The sequence below is a fragment of the Triticum urartu genome, chromosome 7, assembly GCF_003073215.2.
Source record: "Triticum urartu cultivar G1812 chromosome 7, Tu2.1, whole genome shotgun sequence".
Taxonomy (NCBI): Eukaryota; Viridiplantae; Streptophyta; class Magnoliopsida; order Poales; family Poaceae; genus Triticum; species Triticum urartu.
The window spans coordinates 534,205,397-534,226,730 of record NC_053028.1 but is presented as its reverse complement, the minus strand read 5'-3'; the positions used below and the strand labels follow the sequence as shown (position 1 = coordinate 534,226,730).

The following is a 21,334-nucleotide window of genomic DNA, read 5'->3' as shown; positions in this document are numbered from 1 at the left end:
ACAATAAGGGGTTTTCTGAAAACTGCAGAACTCTGATTAAATAGAAGAAAAAAAACGTCCTGGCAAGAAAAAAACATAACAAGGCCGAATCCATGCACTGGGACGAAACAGAGCATGGGAGCTTGGGGGGATTTCGCACCATGGGCCAGGCCCGGTTGAGATCGAGGCCGCTGGGTCAACGCGAGGCGCAGCGGAGGCGCTGACTGCGTGCACTCCGCATGTTTCTGAAGAAAACTGCAGCCGCAAGTCGAGGCAGCCCGGCAGGGGACAGGCGCGGCGGCAGCTGGTCTCTGGTGGCGCAGCGTGGAGCCCTGGAGGCGGGGAGGAACTGCAGGGCCATGGCAGGAAGGATTCAGACAAGAGGCAGGGACAGAGAGAGGGCCGGGGTGTGAGCGAGAGGAGGTGAGGTGACCTGGATGCAGAGGAGGCGCAAGGGACTTGGTGGCCGGCAGCGGGGCTTGCGGCGGCGCAAAATCTGGCCGGTGCTTGCTGTATCCGGCACGGAGGAGGACGGGAATGGGTTCCCTATGGACGGAGGAAGGTCGGGAACGGCAACAGAGGAGCTCCGGGGCCACGAAGAGGATGCGGGGCGCCATAAGGACGGGCGCGGGGACCTTGGGACTTGGCGTCCATGGAGGAGGAGCTTCAGCGGCGGCGCTCGTCGTCGGACAGCGAGGCGAGGAGGGGGCCAGGGACGAGGCATGGCTCGGGCAGGGGAAGACTTGGGCGCGGTCGAGGTGAACGGCGGCAGGAGGTGACTCCCGTTCATGGAGGCACCGTCCTGGTGGCTTCCTGCAGAACGGGAGGGAGAGAGAGAGATGAGCTCGGGAGAGAGAGCAGGAAAAGGAGAGGAGGAGGAGGACACGGGGAGCGGTGGCATGACCTGGTTGCCGGAGCGGCGAGGCGACGGGAGGAAGGAGGAGGTGCTCGAGCGGCTCGGCGACGGCCATGGGAGCTCGTGCTCCTTGCGCGGCTGCACGAGGCAGGGTCTCTGGATCCATCGCTCTGTGTGGGGGACTCGGTTGTCGGCGCGGGAAGGCACGTGATGCAGGGGGGTCGAGCGAGGGAGCAGCAGAGGATGGAGGAGGAGGCGATGTGGCGCTGGTCGATTGGATAGATCCGATATGGGAGGATCCCGAGGTGAATTGAGTGTGGCGGCGGCAAGGGGAAGGATGGGACAAGGGTCCCAATTTTTAGGGTTTGTCCCAAAAGACTAGGAGTGGAGTATATATATACCTCACAGACTAGGTTAGGGGCTACCTCGTCCCTACGATCGCAATCGGACGATTGCGGATAAAATAGCTAGGGAGCCCAATTAACAAAACGGAGATGTTTTGCAGATGTTTGGGGATGACCCGGACACGACGGTGACGGCTGCTCGGGTCGGGTCTGGGACAATTTTCGGAAGCGCGCGAGGAGAGCCGCGGGCTGACGAGAGAGGTTAGGTTGGACCTGGCGGTAGGTAGTGCAGAAGGCAAAGGGCTGAGAAGAGAGAAGAGGAGAGGCCCGGCGACTGTTTCCGGAGACCGAAAACGTCCGACGTTAGACCGGCTATAATGCCGCTATAGTTTAACGGTTGGGCTATCAAACGAGCTCCGAATGTGATGAAACATGGCAGGCGACCTACTAACAACATAACAACACCACATGCCAACTTTCAACCCATTCCGAGAACATTTTTTGGCCACTTATAAAATACTATTTCGGACATGCCGCGGGCGCATGCGAGTGTGTCTGGGCTCAGAACGGACAACGGAAGGAACTGGGAAAACCCGGACGGATGCAAGTTTTTAAGACATGATGATGCAATGCACATGATGACATGACAAGATGCAACACGCAAGCGGATGACAAGACAACAACAGCGAATAACTGGCGAACACCTGGCACATCGGTCTCGGGGCGTTACAACACTCCACCACTGCGAGAGGATCTCGTCCCGAGATCTAGAATGGCACCGGAGGGACAACGGAAGAGAAATAGAAGAGGTAAAACTAAGTTGCTTCTTTGACAAACGAGTGAAACCACGAACCTTGAAGAGGTTAAGCCATTTCGAGAAAATAATACAACGGAGATGAACGAAGTTGAAAACACTCCGTTAGAAAAGAGGGACAAGGAAGAACAACTTTGAGCAGCACTCCGATTGAAAAGAGATGCAAGACTTTATAAGATGAAAAGAACTAGAAGAGAAGACACAACACTCCGGTTAGATGGATAAGCACAGGAAAGAACATGATCTTTGATGAAACAAGATGATGGTTGAAGGAAGCAATAGCACAATGCCTCCGGAATGGAAGAATAGAAGTTGGATCGTCGGAACAAAAGAACGGAGAAGAAAATGGCAACTCCTGCCACAAAAGAGCTAGAAAAGGCATACTTAGGAGAATGGTCGAACGGAATTGTTGGAAAGCCAACAATGAAAAGAATAAGCTTGATGTGGGCTTATGGAATACATCTCAAATTATGAGGTGACAACCTGCCACTCACGGGAAGAAGAATTGGATTGGTATGAACAAGGAAACGAGAAAGCTTATTTCACCAGAAGGATGAAAGAAGAACTTGGGTCCTATATGAGCACCATAAATAGCAACAATCCTTAGGGACAGTTTTAGGTGAAATATAGCCCAAGATAATTCCAACGAAGAGGTTGATGGATTTAAAATACCCCATTCTTAACAACCTGTGAATCATGAAACCTGAACTCAAATTATCAAGAATAACATAATACCACCTCGAATGATACAGTTGGAAGAATTGCACTTTAAAATGCAAGATAAGGAATACTTGAGTTCCTCTGAAAAGAGTCTTGATGAGCACTTCGAGAAGGGATTAAATCCTTGATGAAACATCATGTAGAACCTTCACGAAGAACTCCGGTAACAAAAGGATAACGAAAAGAAAGAGAAGTTGAAAACTCAAGGTGAAACCTTGTAAAGATTTAGAAGGAGCTTCGCGACGAGATAATGCGGAAAAGCTAGGAACTCCGGAAAAGAAAGATGAAGCATCTCGAACTGAGAATGTGATACGATGAACCTCCGGAGTAAGGTATTGAATTTACCCGATGAAACAAGAATAAGAATTACATTATGCGTATCCTTCACCAATTAAATTGATGACAAACAATGGATTTGGCACACTACTTATTCTTGTAGAGAGGATTAAGATAGATATTGCATAAATTTGAGAAGGTCTTCGACGAACCACCAGTAGGATGAAAGAACGAATGAATCGATACAATAACAAAGGAAGAGAAATCTTGAACGAGCCAACGGTAAGAATTGAAAATGAACGAAGTAAAGGGATGAATCACCGGGTAGGAATTGTGACATGGACGAAGTTACTTGAGACAATCTAGATACATGAGAACGAAAGGATAACGAACTGATTAGAGATCACTTGAACGAAGCACCGGTAAGATTGGAGAACGAGAGCTGAAAGCTGAGAATGAATAAATTCTGAGATGATGGGCTCCGGAGAAACAAACTGAAAAGAATCTTGAATTGCTCCGGATAGGTGAATATTTTTCTCACAATCCAAAAACAACTATGAGAGGATGGCAACAAGCTAGAATGACGAATCTTGAAGAGAATGGAGCAAGATTGAGAGAAAATCTTCTTCGGTCTTCAAATACAGAGAATGGCGATGAGAAACACCACCATGAAACGTTGAGACACTCCGGGATGAAAAATTAGAAATGTTGAAACAATGATGAAAAGAATTTGAGAGATCTTGGAGGAAAACACATTTGACCGATGATAAATCATACTTACGTCAACTTTGACAAGAATTTAGGATAGCTCCGGGAAAATAAGAAGATTCAGGTAAGATCCTGGGAAAAGACCTGTGGGTTAGGGCCCACTCAAAGAAACACCGTTGAAATGATTAAACAGAGAGGTTGCACCGGTTGAATTAAATGACTTGAATGAGATAACAACCTCGAAAGATCTTGAATGAATGCAGAGTGGAAAACACGAATCTTCGAGATATCTTGAGCACTCCGGAACAATTAAATAGCGAGAAGTGAATGAATATGAGGTGCACCGGCATGAGAAGGTATTTGAAACGAGGAAAAAGGATATGATCAACACCAAAGCTTGATTTGAATCCACCGGAGAAGAAAAGAATGAAGAATGACGAACTTGAGGCTCCATTAGTATCTTCATGAGAAACACCGGATAAGAACATTGAAGGAAAAGGATGGAGAGGCTTCACATCAATAAGATGGATACTTGAACAAGAAATCTGAATCCTTCAAGAAAACAAGGGTGGGAGGGTGGGAAAACACCGTTGAGAAGAAATGATAATTGATCTTGCTGATGTTAAAATGATCGGATCCACTTGAAGAGAAGCACACCGGTCGAAAAGGATTAACATGACAATCTCGATTATCATGAAGGATTAGTATCCACATAGAAATATGAGAACACCGCTTAGGAAAGAGATGGAATCCACATTTGTCTCTGAAGCAACTCGAATACCACAGCTCAAAACAAAACAAAGGATTGGCTTGCGGAATAAGCCGGAACAAACATATGATAGAGATTTCGTCTGAAGTTTTTGTGGTGGGGCCTACACGGGCTCGATCGTACAGCACCATCATGTACAAGGCAGTGCACATGACATACGAAGCGCCCCCGAGTCGGCATAGCCAAGGACTCTTTAAGACACAACGAGACCACTGTAAAACCAACCGTGGATAGGCGGGCCACTAGACGTCGAACCCCAATTTCATATCATACATCTGTCGGAAAGATATCCTAAGAGCTACTTGAATTCCCACTTATAAACTCCCGAAACTTTCCGGTTATGCAATCAGGTGTTGGGGATACAGGGGAAGCATAATATCTCACCCAAAACTAGCAAATCCTACATCCAGCTGTATCCATCCTTCAACACATAACCAAGAAACCTTCGAAAATCATCTACCTCAACCTTCGAAAAGCATCCGTTATACAAGTTATGGCAATACTCCCGAACTCCCGCCCCAGTACTGGGTGGCGTCGAGGTTATCTCACCAACGAACTGCATAAAAGAGATTTTCGATGTCGGCGTACTAAACTCAGGTATTCCAGAACTGCAACGATAAAATTGTGACGACAACACCTCGGAGCTCAACTCCCCGGGACACTGCCACAACCCCTAAAGACAGGAGGCACCAAGAACAATGTTCTCGTCACAAAACCATCGGAATGATTCCAAGATACCCACGTGATCCTAAAAAATTTTCTTAGTGAAATTTGAGAAGAGAAGAGTCAAAACTCTACGCCAGGATGCCTTACCAGAGCGATGAAGAGACTGGGGAGTAAAAAGAATTCCTAAACTCTCCGATATATAATTCCTAAATGACTCAAAACATTTTTCTAGACTCAACTCGTCCGCTAATTCGAACAAGCAATGGGGATCCTAAGGTCGGGGAAGGCTTTGATTACCAACTTGTAACGCCCTCGATGCGGCTATATCTCCCACGTGTCGAAGCACGACTTAGAGGCATAACCGCATTCAAAGCAATGTCGCAAGCGAGGTAATCTTCACACAACCCATGTAATACATAAGGGAAAGAGATACATAGTTGGCTTACAATCTCCACTTCACACAATACATGAATAAAGCATTACATCATCCAAATACAATCAAGGTCCGACTACGGAACCAAAATAAAAGAAGAACCCCAAATGCGACAAAGGTCCCCGATCGACCCCAACTGGGCTCCACTACTGATCAACTAGAACGAAAACAACACAAAGGACAAGATCTTCATCGAGCTCCTCCTGAGCTTGGTTGCGTCGTCTGCACGGTCTCATCGGCACCTGCAAACTGGTTTTGGAAATATCTGTGAGTCACGGGGACTCAGCAATCTCGCACCCTCGCGATCAAGACTATTTAAGCTTATAGGTAGGGTAAAAGGTATGAGGTGGAGCTGTAGCAAGCGGCTAGCATATATGGTGGCTAACATACGCAAATGAGAGCGAGAAGAGAAGGCAAAGAACGGTCGATAAAATATGATCAAGAAGTGATCCTAAAACAACCTACGCCAAGCATAACTCCAACACCGTGTTCACTTCCCGGACCCCCGCCGGAAAGGGACCATCACGGTTACACACGCGGTTGATGCATTTTAATTAAGGTCAACTTCAGGTTTTCTACAACCGGACGTTAACAAATTCCCATCTGCCCATAACCGCGGGCACGGCTTTCGAAAGTTCAAAACCCTTTAGGGGTGTCCCAACTTAGCCCATGACAAGCTCTCACGGTCAACGAAGGAATAGACCTCCTCCCAAGACATTCCGATCAGACTCGGTATCCCGGTTCTACAAGACATCCTCGACAATGGTAAAACAAATCCAGCAAGACCACCCGATGCGCCAACATCCCGATAGGAGCTGCACATATCTCGTTCTCAGGGCAACACCAGATGAACACTACGTATAGCTAAAACCAGCCCTCAAGTTTCCCCGAGGTGGCGCCGCAAGTGGCTCTGTTTCGGACCAACACTTAGACAAGCACTGGCCCGAGGGGGTTAAAATAAAGATGACCCTTGGGCTAGCCTAACCCAAGGGAAAAAGGCTAGGTGGCGAATGGTAAAACCAAGGTTGGGCCTTGCCGGAGGAGTTTTATTCAAAGCGAACTGTCAAGGGGTTCCCATTATAACCCAACCGCGTAAGGAATGCAAAATCCGGGAGCATAACACCGATATGACGGAAACTAGGGTGGCAAGAGTGGAACAAAACACCAGGCATAAGGCCGAGCCTTCCACCCTTTACCAAGTATATAGATGCATTAATTAGATAAGAGATATTGTGATATCCCAACAAGTAAAACATGTTCCAACAAGGAACAACATCTCCATGTTCCAACAAGGAACAAACTTCAATCTTCACCTGCAACTAACAACGCTATAAGAGGGGCTGAGCAAAGCGGTAACATAGCCAAACAACGGTTTGCTAGGACAAGGTGGGTTAGAGGCTTGGTTCAACAATATGGGAGGCATGATAAGCAAGTGGTAGGTATCGCAGCATAGGCATAGCAAAAGAGCGAGCATCTAGCAAGCAAAGATAGAAGTGATTTCGAGGGTATGGTCATCTTGCCTGAAATCCCGCAAGGAAGAAGAACGAATCCAACGGATGTAGTCGAAAATGGATCCTCACAAACACAACGTTACCGGGAAATAACCCGAAGAAGCAACACCGGAAAGAAGCAAACAACATGGTAAACAACCACCACATAAGCTGGCACGATGCACAACCAAGTATGATTCATGTCCGGTTTAATGAAGCATGGCATGGCAAAGTGCACAAGCAACCCTACAAATTAAGTGGAGCTCAATATGCAACTCCGTTGCATATTGACGAAACACCACGTGACTTATTTAGTTCGATCTTGTTTATGTACCCAACAATATTAAATGTTGTTAAACATGGCAAGAGGGTGAAGCAAAGTAAAACTACCTATCTAGTCAAGTTTAAATGAGGCCGAAGAACAAACAATAATCCGGAAACTCCTCATGTGCATATATTAGGTTTGGTACTGTTCTGCCCTAAAAGCAATTTAAGAGTTATTAAACATGCAAGAAAAGTGCACCATGTTAAACTATGCATTTTTCTACCCCATTTACATATAAAGTTTGTTTAAAACCGAGCTACGGTTATTAAGTTATGAGTTAAATCATTTTAGCATGGCATTAGGCAAATTTGAACAAACAACATTTTAAACATAGATGAAAGTGGCAAATTATTAATCTACACAAAATTCTAAGCAAGTTTCATATATAAATCATTTTAATATGATGCACGGTTATTAAGTTATTATATGCATGAACAATAAGGGGTTTTCTGAAAACTGCAGAACTCTGATTAAATAGAAGAAAAAAAACGTCCTGGCAAGAAAAAAACACAACAAGGCCGAATCCATGCACTGGGTCGAAACAGAGCATGGGAGCTGGGGGGGATTTCACACCATGGGCCAGGCCCGGTTGAGATCGAGGCCGCTGGGTCAACGCGAGGCGCAGCGGAGGCGCTGACTGCGTGCACTCCGCATGTTTCTGAAGAAAACTGCAGCCGCAGGTCGAGGCAGCCCGGCAGCGGACAGGCGCGGCGGCAGCTGGTCTCTGGTGGCGCAGCATGGAGCCCTGGAGGCGGGGAGGAACTGCAGGGCCATGGCAGGGAGGATTCAGACAAGAGGCAGGGACAGAGAGAGGGCCGGAGTGTGAGTGAGAGGAGGTGAGGTGACCTGGATGCAGAGGAGGCGCAAGGGACTTGGTGGCCGGCAGCGGGGCTTGCGGCGGCGCAAAATCCGGCCGGTGCTTGCTGTATCCGGCGCAGAGGAGGACGGGAATGGGTTCCCTATGGACCGAGGCAGGTCGGGAACGGCAACAGAGGAGCTCCGGGGCCACGAAGAGGAGCGGGGCACCATAAGGACGGGCGCGGGGACCTTGGGACTTGGCGTCCATGGAGGAGGAGCTTCAGCGGCGTTGCTCATCGTCGGACAGCGAGGCGAGGAGTGGGCCAGGGACGAGGCATGGCTCGGGCAGGGGAAGACTTGGGCGCGGTCGAGGTGAACGGCGGCAGGAGGTGACTCCCGTTCATGGAGGCACCGTCCTGGTGGCTTCCTGCAGAACGGGAGGGAGAGAGAGAGATGAGCTCGGGAGAGAGAGCAGGAAAAGGAGAGGAGGAGGAGGACACGGGGAGCGGTGGCATGACCTGGTTGCCGGAGCGGCGAGGCGACGGGAGGAAGGAGGAGGTGCTCGAGCGGCTTGGCGACGGCCATGGGAGCTCGTGCTCCTTGCGCTGCTGCACGAGGCAGGGTCTCTGGATCCATCGCTCTGTGTGGGGGACTCAGTTGCCGGCGCGGGAAGGCACGGGATGCAGGGGGGTCGAGCGAGGGAGCAGCAGAGGATGGAGGAGGAGGCGATGTGGCGCTGGTCGATTGGATAGATCCGATATGGGAGGATCCCGAGGTGAATTGAGTGTGGCGGCGGCAAGGGGAAGGATGGGACAAGGGTCCCAATTTTTAGGGTTTGTCCCAAAAGACTAGGAGTGGAGTATATATATACCTCACAGACTAGGTTAGGGGCTACCTCGTCCCTACGATCGCAATCGGACGATTGCGGATAAAATAGCTAGGGAGCCCAATTAACAAAACGGAGATGTTTTGCAGATGTTTGGGGATGACCCGGACACGACGGTGACGACTGCTCGGGTCGGGTCTGGGACAATTTCCGGAAGCGCGCGAGGAGGGCCGCGGGCTGACGAGAGAGGTTAGGTTGGACCTGGCGGTAGGTAGTGCAGAAGGCAAAGGGCTGAGAAGAGAGAAGAGGAGAGGCCCGGCGACTGTTTCCGGAGACCGAAAACGTCCGACGTTAGACCGTCTATAATGCCGCTATAGTTTAACGGCTGGGCTATCAAACGAGCTCTGAATGCGATGAAACTTGGCAGGCGACCTACTAACAACATAACAACACCACATGCCAACTTTCAACCCATTCCGAGAACATTTTTGGCCACTTATAAAATACTATTTCGGACATGCCGCGGGCGCATGCGAGTGTGTCTGGGCTCAGAACGGACAACGGAAGGAACTGGGAAAACCCGGACGGATGCAAGTTTTTAAGACATGATGATGCAATGCACATGATGACATGACAAGATGCAACACGCAAGCGAATGACAAGACAACAACAGCGAATAACTGGCGGACACCTGGCACATCGGTCTCGGGGCGTTACACCATTCCTCCGGGGGCAAGCCTGCAGCGTTGGCCTTCGGGTCCAAGACCTAAATCTCCATGAGAAGGGCCCCCTTCCAGATCTTGAGGCCCCATCCCACATTGGCACCCCATCCCTTCATGAACTATCTGAAGGAAATATGCCCTAGAGGCAATAATAAAGTTGTTATTTTATATTTCCTTATTCATGATAAAGGTTTATTATTCATGCTAGAATTGTATTGACCGGAAACCTTAATACATGTGTGAATACATAAACAAACATCGTGTCCTAGTGAGCCTCTACTGGACTAGGTCGTTGATCAAAGATGTTTAAGGTTTCCTTACCATAGACATGAGTTGTCATTTGATAATTAACGGGATCACATCATTAGGAGAATGATGTGATGGACAAGACCCATCCGTTAGCTTAGCATTATGATCGTTCAGTTCTATTGCTATTGCTTTCTTCATGTCAAATACATATTCCTTCGACTATGAGATTATGCAACTCCTGGATACCGGAGGAATGTCTTGTGTGCTATCAGACATCACAACGTAACTGGGTGATTATAAAGATGCTCTACAGGTATCTCCGAAGGTGTTTGTTGAGTTGGGATAGATCGAGATTAGGATTTGTCAGTCCGAGTATCGAAGAGGTATCTCTTGGCCCTCTCGGTAATACACATCATAAGCTTGCAAGCAAACGAGTAAGGACTTAGTCACGAGGTGATGTATTACAGAATAAGTAAAGAGACTTGCTGGTATAGAGATTGAACTAGGTATGTAGATACCAACGATCGAATATCGGGCAAGTAACATACCGATAGACAAAGGGAATAACGTATATTGTCATAACGGTTCGACCGATAAAGATCTTTGTAGAATATGTAGGACCCAACATGAGCATTCAGGTTCCGCTATTGGTTATTGACCGGAGAGGTGTCTCAGTCATGTCTACATAGTTCTTGAACCCGTAGGGTCCGCACACTTAACGTTCGACGATGATATTCTATTATATGAGTTTTGTGATTTGGTGACCGAATGTTGTTTGGAGTTGCGGATGAGATCACTGACATGACAAGGAGTCTCAAAATGGTCGAGAGATAAAGATTTATATATAGGACGATAATATTGAAACACCGAAAGTGTTCCAGAGTGTATCGAGTATTTATCGGAATACCGGAGGGGTCGGAGGGAATATATGGCCATATGGGCAATGAGAGGGAGCCACTAGCCCACAAGGGGTGCCCCCCCCCCCCCACAATGGCATGTGGCCAAATTGGAGAAGAAAAATGGAGGTTCAAAGGAAAATTTTGTATGCGAATCTTATCCTATAGAAATTCTATAAGATTCCTACGACTACAACCAAAAGAGCCCTAAACGGTTGACCTATTAGCCAGTCAACCGTCGACTGGTCATCCGATTAACCAAGCGAGCTACTCCCTCTGTCGGTGAATAAGTGTACTTCTATCTTTTGTTTTAAGTCAAAGTTGTAACATTTTGATGAACTTTATAGAAACAGTAGTAGCATATATGACATCAAATTGGTATATTATGAAAATACATTTCAAAATGAATCTAGTGATACCAATTTAGTGCCATAAATGTTGCTGTTTTTTCCTATAAAATTGGTTAAAGTTGTAAAATTTTGACTTAGGACAAAAACTAGATGTATACTTATTCACGAATGGAGGGGATACGTCTTAGTTTCGATGGGTCGGCCAATGACTGCGACGTGCCTGGGCGCCAGTTGGCTCTCCCAGCGCCTGAAGGCTTAGGAGGAGCACTCTATTACACTACCCCCTCGCAGTCTGGCTGTCTTCAATCCTGAGTCCTAACTTTGAACCCGATTTTGAGGATGCTTCTAGATGTGCGATCGGACCATGAGAAAGACTAGCGGACGACGAGGCGCTCGCGTCCTCCACCAACGGTGTGCCTGCCGGCAGGTCCAACGGCGAGAGGCGCCCTCGGATCGACATAACGCCCACCACCTATTCGACCAAAGGTTTCAGAGCAGCCACCGCCCCTTTGTACATCCAGGTCAGTGAAAATAAGGTTATGTTGTACTCCCTCCGAAATATAAGATCGTAAACTTGGAAAGCCACTAAAGCAGGTTGAGTTGAATCCACCCCGTCAACACTGGCATGCCAAACGACCTTAGGTTGTGATTCAACCTGGTTTTGGAATATTAGGAGGTTAACTAGTCGAACCATGCCACACCTCCTTAGGGGCAATTTAACCTGGTTTTTCAATTATTGAAGACGCTAAGATTATATAACCAGTTCTATAGATGACGGGCTTCAGTATTTCTGTGATTTAAATGGACTTACTACCTTTATCTACTGCCGTGCTACTTTTAACCGTCTTAATCTTCATGTTAAGTAAAATACACCCTTTTGAGCAGAGAGCAATATATGCATGCCTGGCAATAGCAAGCAAGTTGAAAAACAGAGAAACGGAATAAATAGTACTAGTTTATTATTAGGTATCAGAAAAAAAAGAGTAAGACAGGAAAGCTTCAAGGCTGAACATTATTCCATAGAGCTAAGCTGGTTGACATTTGCATACACAATAGACCTTTTTTTGGGGACGAATGCAGCCGGGCTGCTTCATTGTATTAAGATACGTAGGGTTTACAGTGGTGCTGCGAGGTGCGGCAAAGTAAAAGAAAAACCACAAGATACAGGGGAGGGGCAGGCTAGGAAAAGCTTCACAATAGACTTTTCCTTTTGGACAAAGAAGTACTTAGTCAAAAAAATGTAAACTAGTCTTCTTCAAGGCATCATATGCATTTTCCTTTTCCTCAGCCCTGCAATGCTGGAAATGATTCTTTGATTGCGGTAACTTCGTTGTATACGTGCTATATAGTGGGCTGATCTCTAGGTGTCACCGCAGAGCACAACAACCCAAGCTCAGTGAGCTTTATGATGCAGTTCATAGCAACCATTCGATGAGTTTCCCAGTCTAAATCACCTCCTGCATCTTCACCTTCATCTCTATAACCTGGAACTATCCTAGGGTCTAGAATCTCCTCAATCTTTTGAGGAAATGATTTTTCAACAAATTTGTAAAGGCGCAGGCCATCTTTAAACATCTCATCAGTTGGACGCTTTCCTGTTAGCATTTCCAAGATGATGACTCCATAGCTAAATACATCGCCCTCAGTGGAGATTTTGCTCCCAAAGACATATTCTGCAGTATGCATAAGTCATTCACACAATCAATTAACACAACTTGCATATTTTTTGTTAAAAACAAAGCAACCTCTCTTTAGAAATTATTACCTGGTGCAATGTATCCAACCGATCCTCTTGGCCCCACTAAGCTTGTAGAACTATGAATGTCCGAAGAATTATGACTATGCAGGAACTTAGCCAACCCGAAATCGCCAACACGGGCGCCCATGAAATCATCCAAAAGGACATTGCTAGGCTTCAGATCACAGTGTGCCATAGGAGGCACACATTGGTTATGGAGGTAATCCAAAGCAGCAGCTATGTCCACTGCTATTACTATTCTTGTACCGAAACTCAATGGCCTTCTTTGACCAACCTCATGGACTGTTGAATGGAGCCAACTTTCCAGGTCGCTGTTAACACTATATTCAAGAACAATAGCTTTGAAATCATGTCCTGTTGGATCAATGGTTGAGCATGTTGTAATCACCCTTATAAGATTCCTGTGACGAGTGTTCCTCAATGCCTTGCACTCAGCAATGAAGCTTTTTGGTGCTCTGAGTTGATTGAGTTTGAAAACTTTGATGGCAACTTCATGTTCTTCAGATTCAATTCTACCTCTGTACACAGAACCACATTTTCCTGAACCGACCATGTTATCTGGTGAGAAACCATTTGTTGCTCTCACTAAATTTGCATATGTGAACTTCTTCAACTCTTTGCAGGATGGATGAGCTGCTTGTTTGAGTTTCTTTTTCTTCTTCAAAATAATGGTTGCAAAGCATGATAATAGGACCAAAGAGAGAACTGTAAATCCTACTATCTTGAAAATGCTGGAGACATTCCTTTGTTTGGATGTCTCTGCATTGCAAAATGGCAGCTGTAGCAATGGAATGCTGGTACATAACTTCACATTCCCTTGAATGAAAACCTTGCTTCCATTCTGAAATATCCCATCTGATGGTACTGGACCCTCGAGATTATTGAAGGACAAATTGAGAAGCTTCATAGACTAAAAGAACTTAAAGAAGTCAGGGATTTCACCAGATAAGTTGTTTTGAGATAGATCCATCTCAATGATTCCTTCCAAACTTCTGAAGGAGTGAGGGATTTTCCCATGAAAGAGGTTACACTCCATGTGGAGGGACTCCAAACGGACGCACTGACCTAGAGTGGGGGGTATTTGTCCAGACAGTTGATTATGGGAAATATTTAGTGGCCCAAGATTTCTCAGATTGCCAATCTCCAGAGGTATCTGTCCAGAGAGTTGGTTGTGAGACAAGTCCAGACACTGGGAAAGGGAGATAAGAGTAAAGAGCTCCTTTGGTATTCTTCCATCAAAGCTGTTACAAGAGAGGTTCAGTTGTTCCAACTTTTTGCAGCCTGCTATAGCTCCTGGGATAGGACCACTCAAATTATTTTCCTGTAAATATAGCTCACTCAGTTGACTCAGATTACCAACAGAAAGTGGAATTGATCCGGAAAGTTTGTTCTTGAACAAGCTTAAGATAAATAAGTTTGGAAGATTTCCAAGTGATTCAGGAATATATCCAGTAAGCAAATTTTGGTCCATATAAAGAAGTTGGAGGCTTGTCAAGTACTGTATCTCGTGTGGTATAATGCCAGATATTTTATTTGATCTCAATAGCAGTAACTCTAAGCTTTTTGAAAGGCTTCAAATGGACTTGGGCAAGACACCCTGAAGGTTATTTTCATCCAAACGCAACTTCACCAGTTGTGTGCAATTGGTCAATGAGGATAAAAAAGACCAATCTCCTGCTTCAAGTTGATTCCCACCTAGATCTAGATCGACTAGACTAGGAAGAGTCCTAAGAGAAGGAACAATACCATGGAATTGATTCTCTCGGAGGTCGATCATCTGAAGATTGGTTGTGTTGGCTAGTGAAGTGGGGATTTGGCCTTGGAATTGGTTTCCTTGCATAATCAAAGTTTGGATATTTGGAAGGGTATACCCGATGTTATATGGAATTTCCCCTACAAGTATGTTTGTACCCATGCCAAGGTATGTAAGTGCTGACATGTTGTAGAGAGTGCCAGGGACAGTCCCTGACAAGAAGTTATAAGTGAGATCTAGTACTTGCAGGTATGGAATATTGCCTATACTCATCGGGATTCTACCTTGGAAATTATTATCTGCTAGCGAAAGCCGGCGAAGGGAAGAAAAATTCCCTAAGGCCTTGTTCGGTTCCTTCAGATTTGAAGGGGTTTGGAGGGGATTGAGAGGGATTAAATCCCCCACAAGTCAAAATCCACCTCAATCCCCTCCAATCCTCTCCAATCCCCTTGTGGGAGGGATTAATCGAACAAGCCCTAAAGGAGGAGGTATGGTGCCAGAAAGGTATTGTAAGGGTGAATCAATGTTCGACGAAGCTGGTATGGACCCGACAAAGTTGTTCAGTCCTAGTGATAACTTTTGAAGTGACGTGCTATTAAACAGCGCAGAAGGAATCTCTCCACCCAGGCTATTTCTTGTCAATGATAAAAGTTGAAGTGATGAACTATTAGCTAGATGAAGCGGGATAGGTCCTGTGAGGCTATTGTTTGTGAGAACAACAGAATGAAGATAAGAGCTGCTTCCAAGTGAAAGTGGAATGTCGCCCGTCAGACTATTGCTAGCAAGATCCAAAACTAAAAGGTTGCAGAGCATCCCCAACCCTTGTGGGATACCGCCAGTGAGCATGTTGTGACCCAAGTTGAGCTGTTGTATATGTGAACATCGGCTCAGGGTTGGGGGGATCTCACCATGAAAGGGAGTTACTCCCAAGATCAATAATTTGAAGGCGAAGGCATGAAGACAGAGTGCTCGGAATCGTGCCTCTAAGATGATTTGTGCTGAGGTTAAGATACCGCAGCCTATTTAGATAGCCAAGTTCAGGTGGTATTTGGCCAGCAAGTTGATTATTTGGGATGTGGATTCTAGTGAGGAAACTGAGATTGCCTATACAAGGCGGTATCTGTCCATTGAGTTCAAGTGACTCGAGGTCCAGTGCAACGACACGAGATGCGTGTGTCTTGCTGCAAGTAACACCGGACCAACCACAGAACTGCAGCGAGTCATTTGTCCAGGAGGCTAGGAGTCTAGCAGAGCTGGTGAGATGGAGTTTAAGGTAGCGGAGAGCATGAAGGTTGGTGTTAGAATCATTTTGGAGTGCCGTGGCACCTAATGAAACAAGGGAGCAGAGGACAAGGACTAGGGGAAGTGTGGAACTGAGAGTGCCAAGAGGTTGCATATATTTTCTACCACACATACTTGGACAGTTTCGTGGAGGAATGGATCCACGACTGATCAGGCTCTCGAACAAGAGGGCAAGGAGAACTCACTAGGGGTGGCAGTGGCACCAGCTCTAACGATGCGACTCCATGGACGGTGAGCTGCGCGCAGCACAAGAAGCAGCACGATGGTAGTGCAGGCTTCGGGGGGAATGGTAAGGTGGATTGAGACGTTTGAATCTGTAATCGATGTGATTCATCCCCGGTGCATCTTTATAGTCGCCCGCTACTTTCGTATCCATTCTTGGAATTCTTGATATACATGTGGACATTGTATCAGTATTACTCTACACAACTACTCCCTTGGCTGTATAATAAAGTACTGATCGCATCCATGCTTGGTCTGATGTGATCAGTGGATCAGTAGTCTATACAAGACCGCTGACTTTGTGAGCCACCCAGACTTGAAAGTCATCAAGGCTTTGCCTTGGTGAAACTTGCGATGCAGAATGCTAGCCACTTGACAGTTAACCAGATTCCATTTTCGGTAACACAGGAAGTGGAGACCTAGAGAAAGAAGCGCCTGGAATAACGGATCTGACTCGTAGTTGCCATGTTTTTGGTACGGTGGGAACGAGGAACGGGAACGGGGGACGAGAGTCGGAGGCTGGAAAAAATAGGGTACAGCGGGGGTATACATCTCTAGAACGATTTTTCTAAAGCGGAAACACGATCCAATCAATTCCGGTACGATGAATCCGGTACGGTACCATAGAACGAGGAACGTGAATCGTCGATCCATGAAGACTAAAATAAATCATTTCCTTCCTAATGAAAAATTTATTAGCAACCTTGGAGTAATTGGAGAGCAGAAGAAGGAGTTATTTAGGGGATTGGAAAAGAACAGGCAGAGAGTAAAATGAGGAGTTCGTGATTGATATGGTTGACCTTTTGCTTACTCAATCGATTCAAGATTCAAGACTGTTGAGTTGCTGAACCTGAATTGACGATCCGGCTGCGGAAACGCCGAATCCGCATCGAATCTTACCGAATCGACCCTCGTTCCCGAATCTGATTCTGGGTCGATGAATCCGGATTGAGGGACGACCCACCGTTCCCCGTTTCCGGCTACTTTGATCTGACTTCTGGCCTACATACAGAGGAAGCGGCCAGCGACTCTGAAAAGGCTAATAGAATAGCTTACTGGCAGCTTTATGTTGATTCCTGCATCTTCTATTGTATTCTTACTAGCAAAAGAGCATGTGCGTTGCAACGGGAGAAAAATATATTACTACACACTTCTACTAATAAAAGAGTATAACCAATAGGCACAAGAATATGTCCCGCCTTTCTTCATGAGAGGGTCATTCATGATCAATGTTAATGTGTGTTTGAAGTATGCAGATGTAAGATATAAAATCATAACATGTTTGATAACGTAAAAGAGAGGAGAACGGAAGTTTGGCTCTCGGCCTCCATGGAGGGCCTTTTTTTGAAAAATTCAAAATTCAAAAAATTTGGTTTCAGAAAAATCTAAAAATTTGTGTGCAAGTAAATAAGGATATTATGTGTATGTGTGTAAAATTTCACGATAAAATACGTTGAAATGCGACCTGTACAAAAAGACAAATTCATGGCATGGAAGGATGAACAGTATCATGTGTTAAAAAGCTCTAGATTTGTCTTTTTTGCACAGCTCTCATTTCAATGTCTTTTGCCTTGAAAATACAAACATGTGTGTTATGCCTCCATGTATATCTGTATTTTTTCAGAATTTTTTGAAACATGGAAAATATGAAATTTGATGAATTTTGAATTTTTCAAAACCAAGCTCCATGGAGCTCGGCCTCCAAAGGCAATATTCGAAAAGAGAGGCCATTTAAGAATATGTTGTTATAAGATCACCAGCAGGACTCACTTCTAGTAAGACGGAGGTGCTATTTTTATATGTTTTTGTTGCTTTCTGTTGGATCGGAGGGAGTACCAGTAGTAGAAAAAAGGTCAAATGTGAGACACATTAGTCCCGGTTTGTAATAGAACCGGCACTAATGTGTCCATTAGTGCTGGTTCCAACGGCTAGGCGGGAGGAGATCTTTAGTACCGATTCATGGCGAACCTTTAGCACTGGTTCGTGCCACGAACCGGTACTAATGAGAGTGGTGGCAGGATGTTGTCAGAGTGGGGCCCCTCCAGCACCTTTAGTACCGGTTCGTGCCATGAACCGGTACTAAAGGTCGTCCTATATAAACCCTTCGTCCATCAGCACTCTGTTCTTCCCCCTTTCCCCTCTTCCTCTCCTCTGTTCTTCCCTTCTTCCTCTCGAGTTCATCACAAAATTTGCCTCAAATTTGTCAAGATTTGCAGACCCCCATCCATTCAAATGATCACAAAGGTTAGCAACTTTGTCCTTTCATCTCTCATTGCTAGATTAGCTCTTGCATTGGTTTATATAGTGATTAATTGTGGGTTTTAGTAATTTGGGAGGAATTATATGTGGTAGTATTTGATTTATATGCAAACTGAGGTCAAAATAACACTTAGTTTGCATATGTAGGTGTGGTTTACTTAGTGCCTTCTAAATCTCCGTCGTAACCACCGTCGATCCACCGCACCGTCCCGTCGCCGGCACCACCTTGTGGTGAGCCTCTTGTTCATGAAATTTTATATAAAAAATTGATGTTTGTGTGATTTGGATATATAGTTACTCGTATAATTATCTTACCCGTACGTTGTTTGTTATACATAGTGACATGGTTTTGATATCCGTCCCCGTCTGCCCTCGTTCTTGTTATGATTCGGGTGTGGTATATTCTCTTTTAAAACTATTTATTGCATTTCATGTTTATGAAAAATTATGCCCATCAAGCTGACATAGATATTTGTATGTAGGAGGTAGTTGAACCGGAAATTCCAACCGACCCTATTGTCGAGAGGTTAAATTTAGTTGAAAGAGAAAATGAGGATTTGAAAGAAAAATTGAAAAGAATTGAGGGGGGGAGATGGAATTGGAGTTGCATGTTGCCGATGTCGTCGATGCTCACAAGATTAAGATGGAGAAAATGCGCTTGACGATTAGAAAGATTAGAAAATATGCCATTCATAGTGAGGCTTGGTATCATTATGCTGTTGGATCAATTGTTACCTTAGTTGCAATCTTGATCGCATTTGTTGTTGCATTTAAATTCTTTAGCTAGAGAGTTATTTGTTTGTTGCATTTAAGTGTTGTATGAACTTTATGTATGAACTTTATGTATTGTATTAATTTGGTGTTTTCGGTGCTGTGCATTCAAGATGAGCCAGCAATGGATGTACGATGACCGATGCTCTCCCGAGTTCATTAATGGCGTGCATACTTTTCTGCTTGCGGCTGAGGCAAACAAGCGGGCGGATGGTTTTATGCCTTGTCCATGTGCTGCATGTAAGAATAGTCACAATTACTCTACATCAAGAACCATTCACGTCCACCTGTTTGAGTCCGATTTCATGCCCCACTATAATGTTTGAACCAAGCATGGAGAAAGAGGGGTTATGATGGAAGACAATGAAGAAGAAGAGGACGACGATAGCTATCCTGGCCATGGGTTTCCTGAATACGATGATACAACAATGAGGGAAGAAGCTGAGCCGGTAATGCGGGAAGAAGCTGAGCCGGCAATGCGGGAAGAAGTTGAAGAAGAGGCATCGGATGAGCCCATTGATGATCTAGGTCGGGCCATTGCCGATGCAAAGAGAAACTGCGCAAGTGATTTGGAGAATAAGAAGTTGCAGCGCATGTTATAGGATCACAAAAAATTGTTGTACCCGAATTGCGTAGGTGACAAGAAAAAGCTGGGCACCACACTGGAATTGCTGCAATGGAAGGCAGATAATGGTGTATCTGACAAGGGATTTGAAAAGTTGTTGGTAATGATAAAGAATATGCTTCCAAAGGACAACGAATTGCCCGAGAGTATGTACGAAGCAAAGAAGGCTGTCTGCCCTCTAGGGTTAGAGGTGCAGAAGATACATGCATGCCCTAATGGTTACATCCTCTACCGCGGTGAGTACGAGGATTTGAACGCTTGCCCGGTATGCGGTGCATTGCGCTATAAGATCAGTCGCGATGACCCTGGTGATGTCGAGGGCGAGCGCCCCAGGAAGAAGATTCCTGCCAAGGTGATGTGGTATGCTCCTATAATACCACGGTTGAAACATTTGTTCCAAAACAAAGAGCATGCCAAGGCGATGCGATGGCACAGAGAAGACCGTAAGAAAGACGAAAAGTTGAGAGTACCCGCTGACGGGTCGCAGTGGAGAAAAATCGAGAGAAAGTATGGGAAGGAGTTTGCAGATGACGCAAGGAACGCATGGTTTGGTCTAAGCACAGATGGCATTAATCCTTTTGGGGAGCAGAGCAGCAACCATCGCACCTGGCCTGTGACTCTATATTTGTATAACCTTCCTCCTTGGTTGTGCATGAAGTGGAAGTTCATTATGATGTCAGTGCTCATCCAAGGCCTTAAGCAACCCGGCAACGATATTGGTGCATACCTAAGGCCATTAGTTGAAGAACTCTTACAGCTGTGGAATGGAACAGGTGTACGTGCGTGGGATGAGCACATGGGGGAAGAATTTGACCTAAAGGCGTTGCTGTTCGTGACCATCAATGATTGGCCTGCTCTCAGTAACCTTTCAGGACAGACAAACAAGGGATACCGCGCATGCACGCATTGTTTGGATGATACCGACAGTATATATTTGGCTACTTGTAAGAAGAATGTGTACCTGGGACATCGTCGATTTCTTCCGAGCAGGCATGCCGTAAGAAAGAAAGGCAAGCATTTCAAAGGTGAGGCGGATCACCGGACGAAGCCTCGCCACTGTACTGGTGCTGATGTACATGATATGGTCAAGGATTTGAAGGTAGTCTTTGAAAAGGGTCCTGGCGGACAACATGTTCCGAATGAAGCTGATGGACGTGCACCCATGTGGAAGAAGAAATCTATATTTTGGGACCTGCCCTATTGGAAAGACCTAGAGGTCCTCTCCGCAATCGACGTGATGCACGTGGCGAAGAATCTTTGCGTGACCCTGCTTGGCTTCTTGGGTGTGTATGGAAAGACAAAAGATACACCTGAGGCACGGGAGGACCAGCAACGTATGCACGGAAAAGATGGCATACATCAGGGTCATGCCAGCTACGCTCTTACCAAAGAAGAGAAGGAAATCTTTTTTGAATGCCTGCT

The 21,334-nt window shown here is 45.8% G+C and overlaps 1 protein-coding gene and 1 pseudogene across 1 annotated transcript; both read right to left on the bottom strand.

The window, feature by feature from the left end:
- Positions 1–12,042: 12,042 nt before the first annotated feature.
- Positions 12,043–14,286, bottom strand: LOC125525332 (receptor kinase-like protein Xa21). The gene is made up of 2 exons (XM_048690333.1): positions 12,987–14,286; positions 12,043–12,894 (listed from the first exon to the last, which is right to left on the bottom strand). Exons 1-2 carry the CDS (start codon positions 13,885–13,887, stop codon positions 12,563–12,565), a joined length of 1,233 nt encoding a protein of 410 aa, XP_048546290.1. The 5' UTR covers positions 13,888–14,286; the 3' UTR covers positions 12,043–12,562.
- A 139-nt stretch (positions 14,287–14,425) lies between these two features.
- On the bottom strand, positions 14,426–18,291 carry LOC125525333 (annotated as a pseudogene).
- Positions 18,292–21,334: the final 3,043 nt, after the last annotated feature.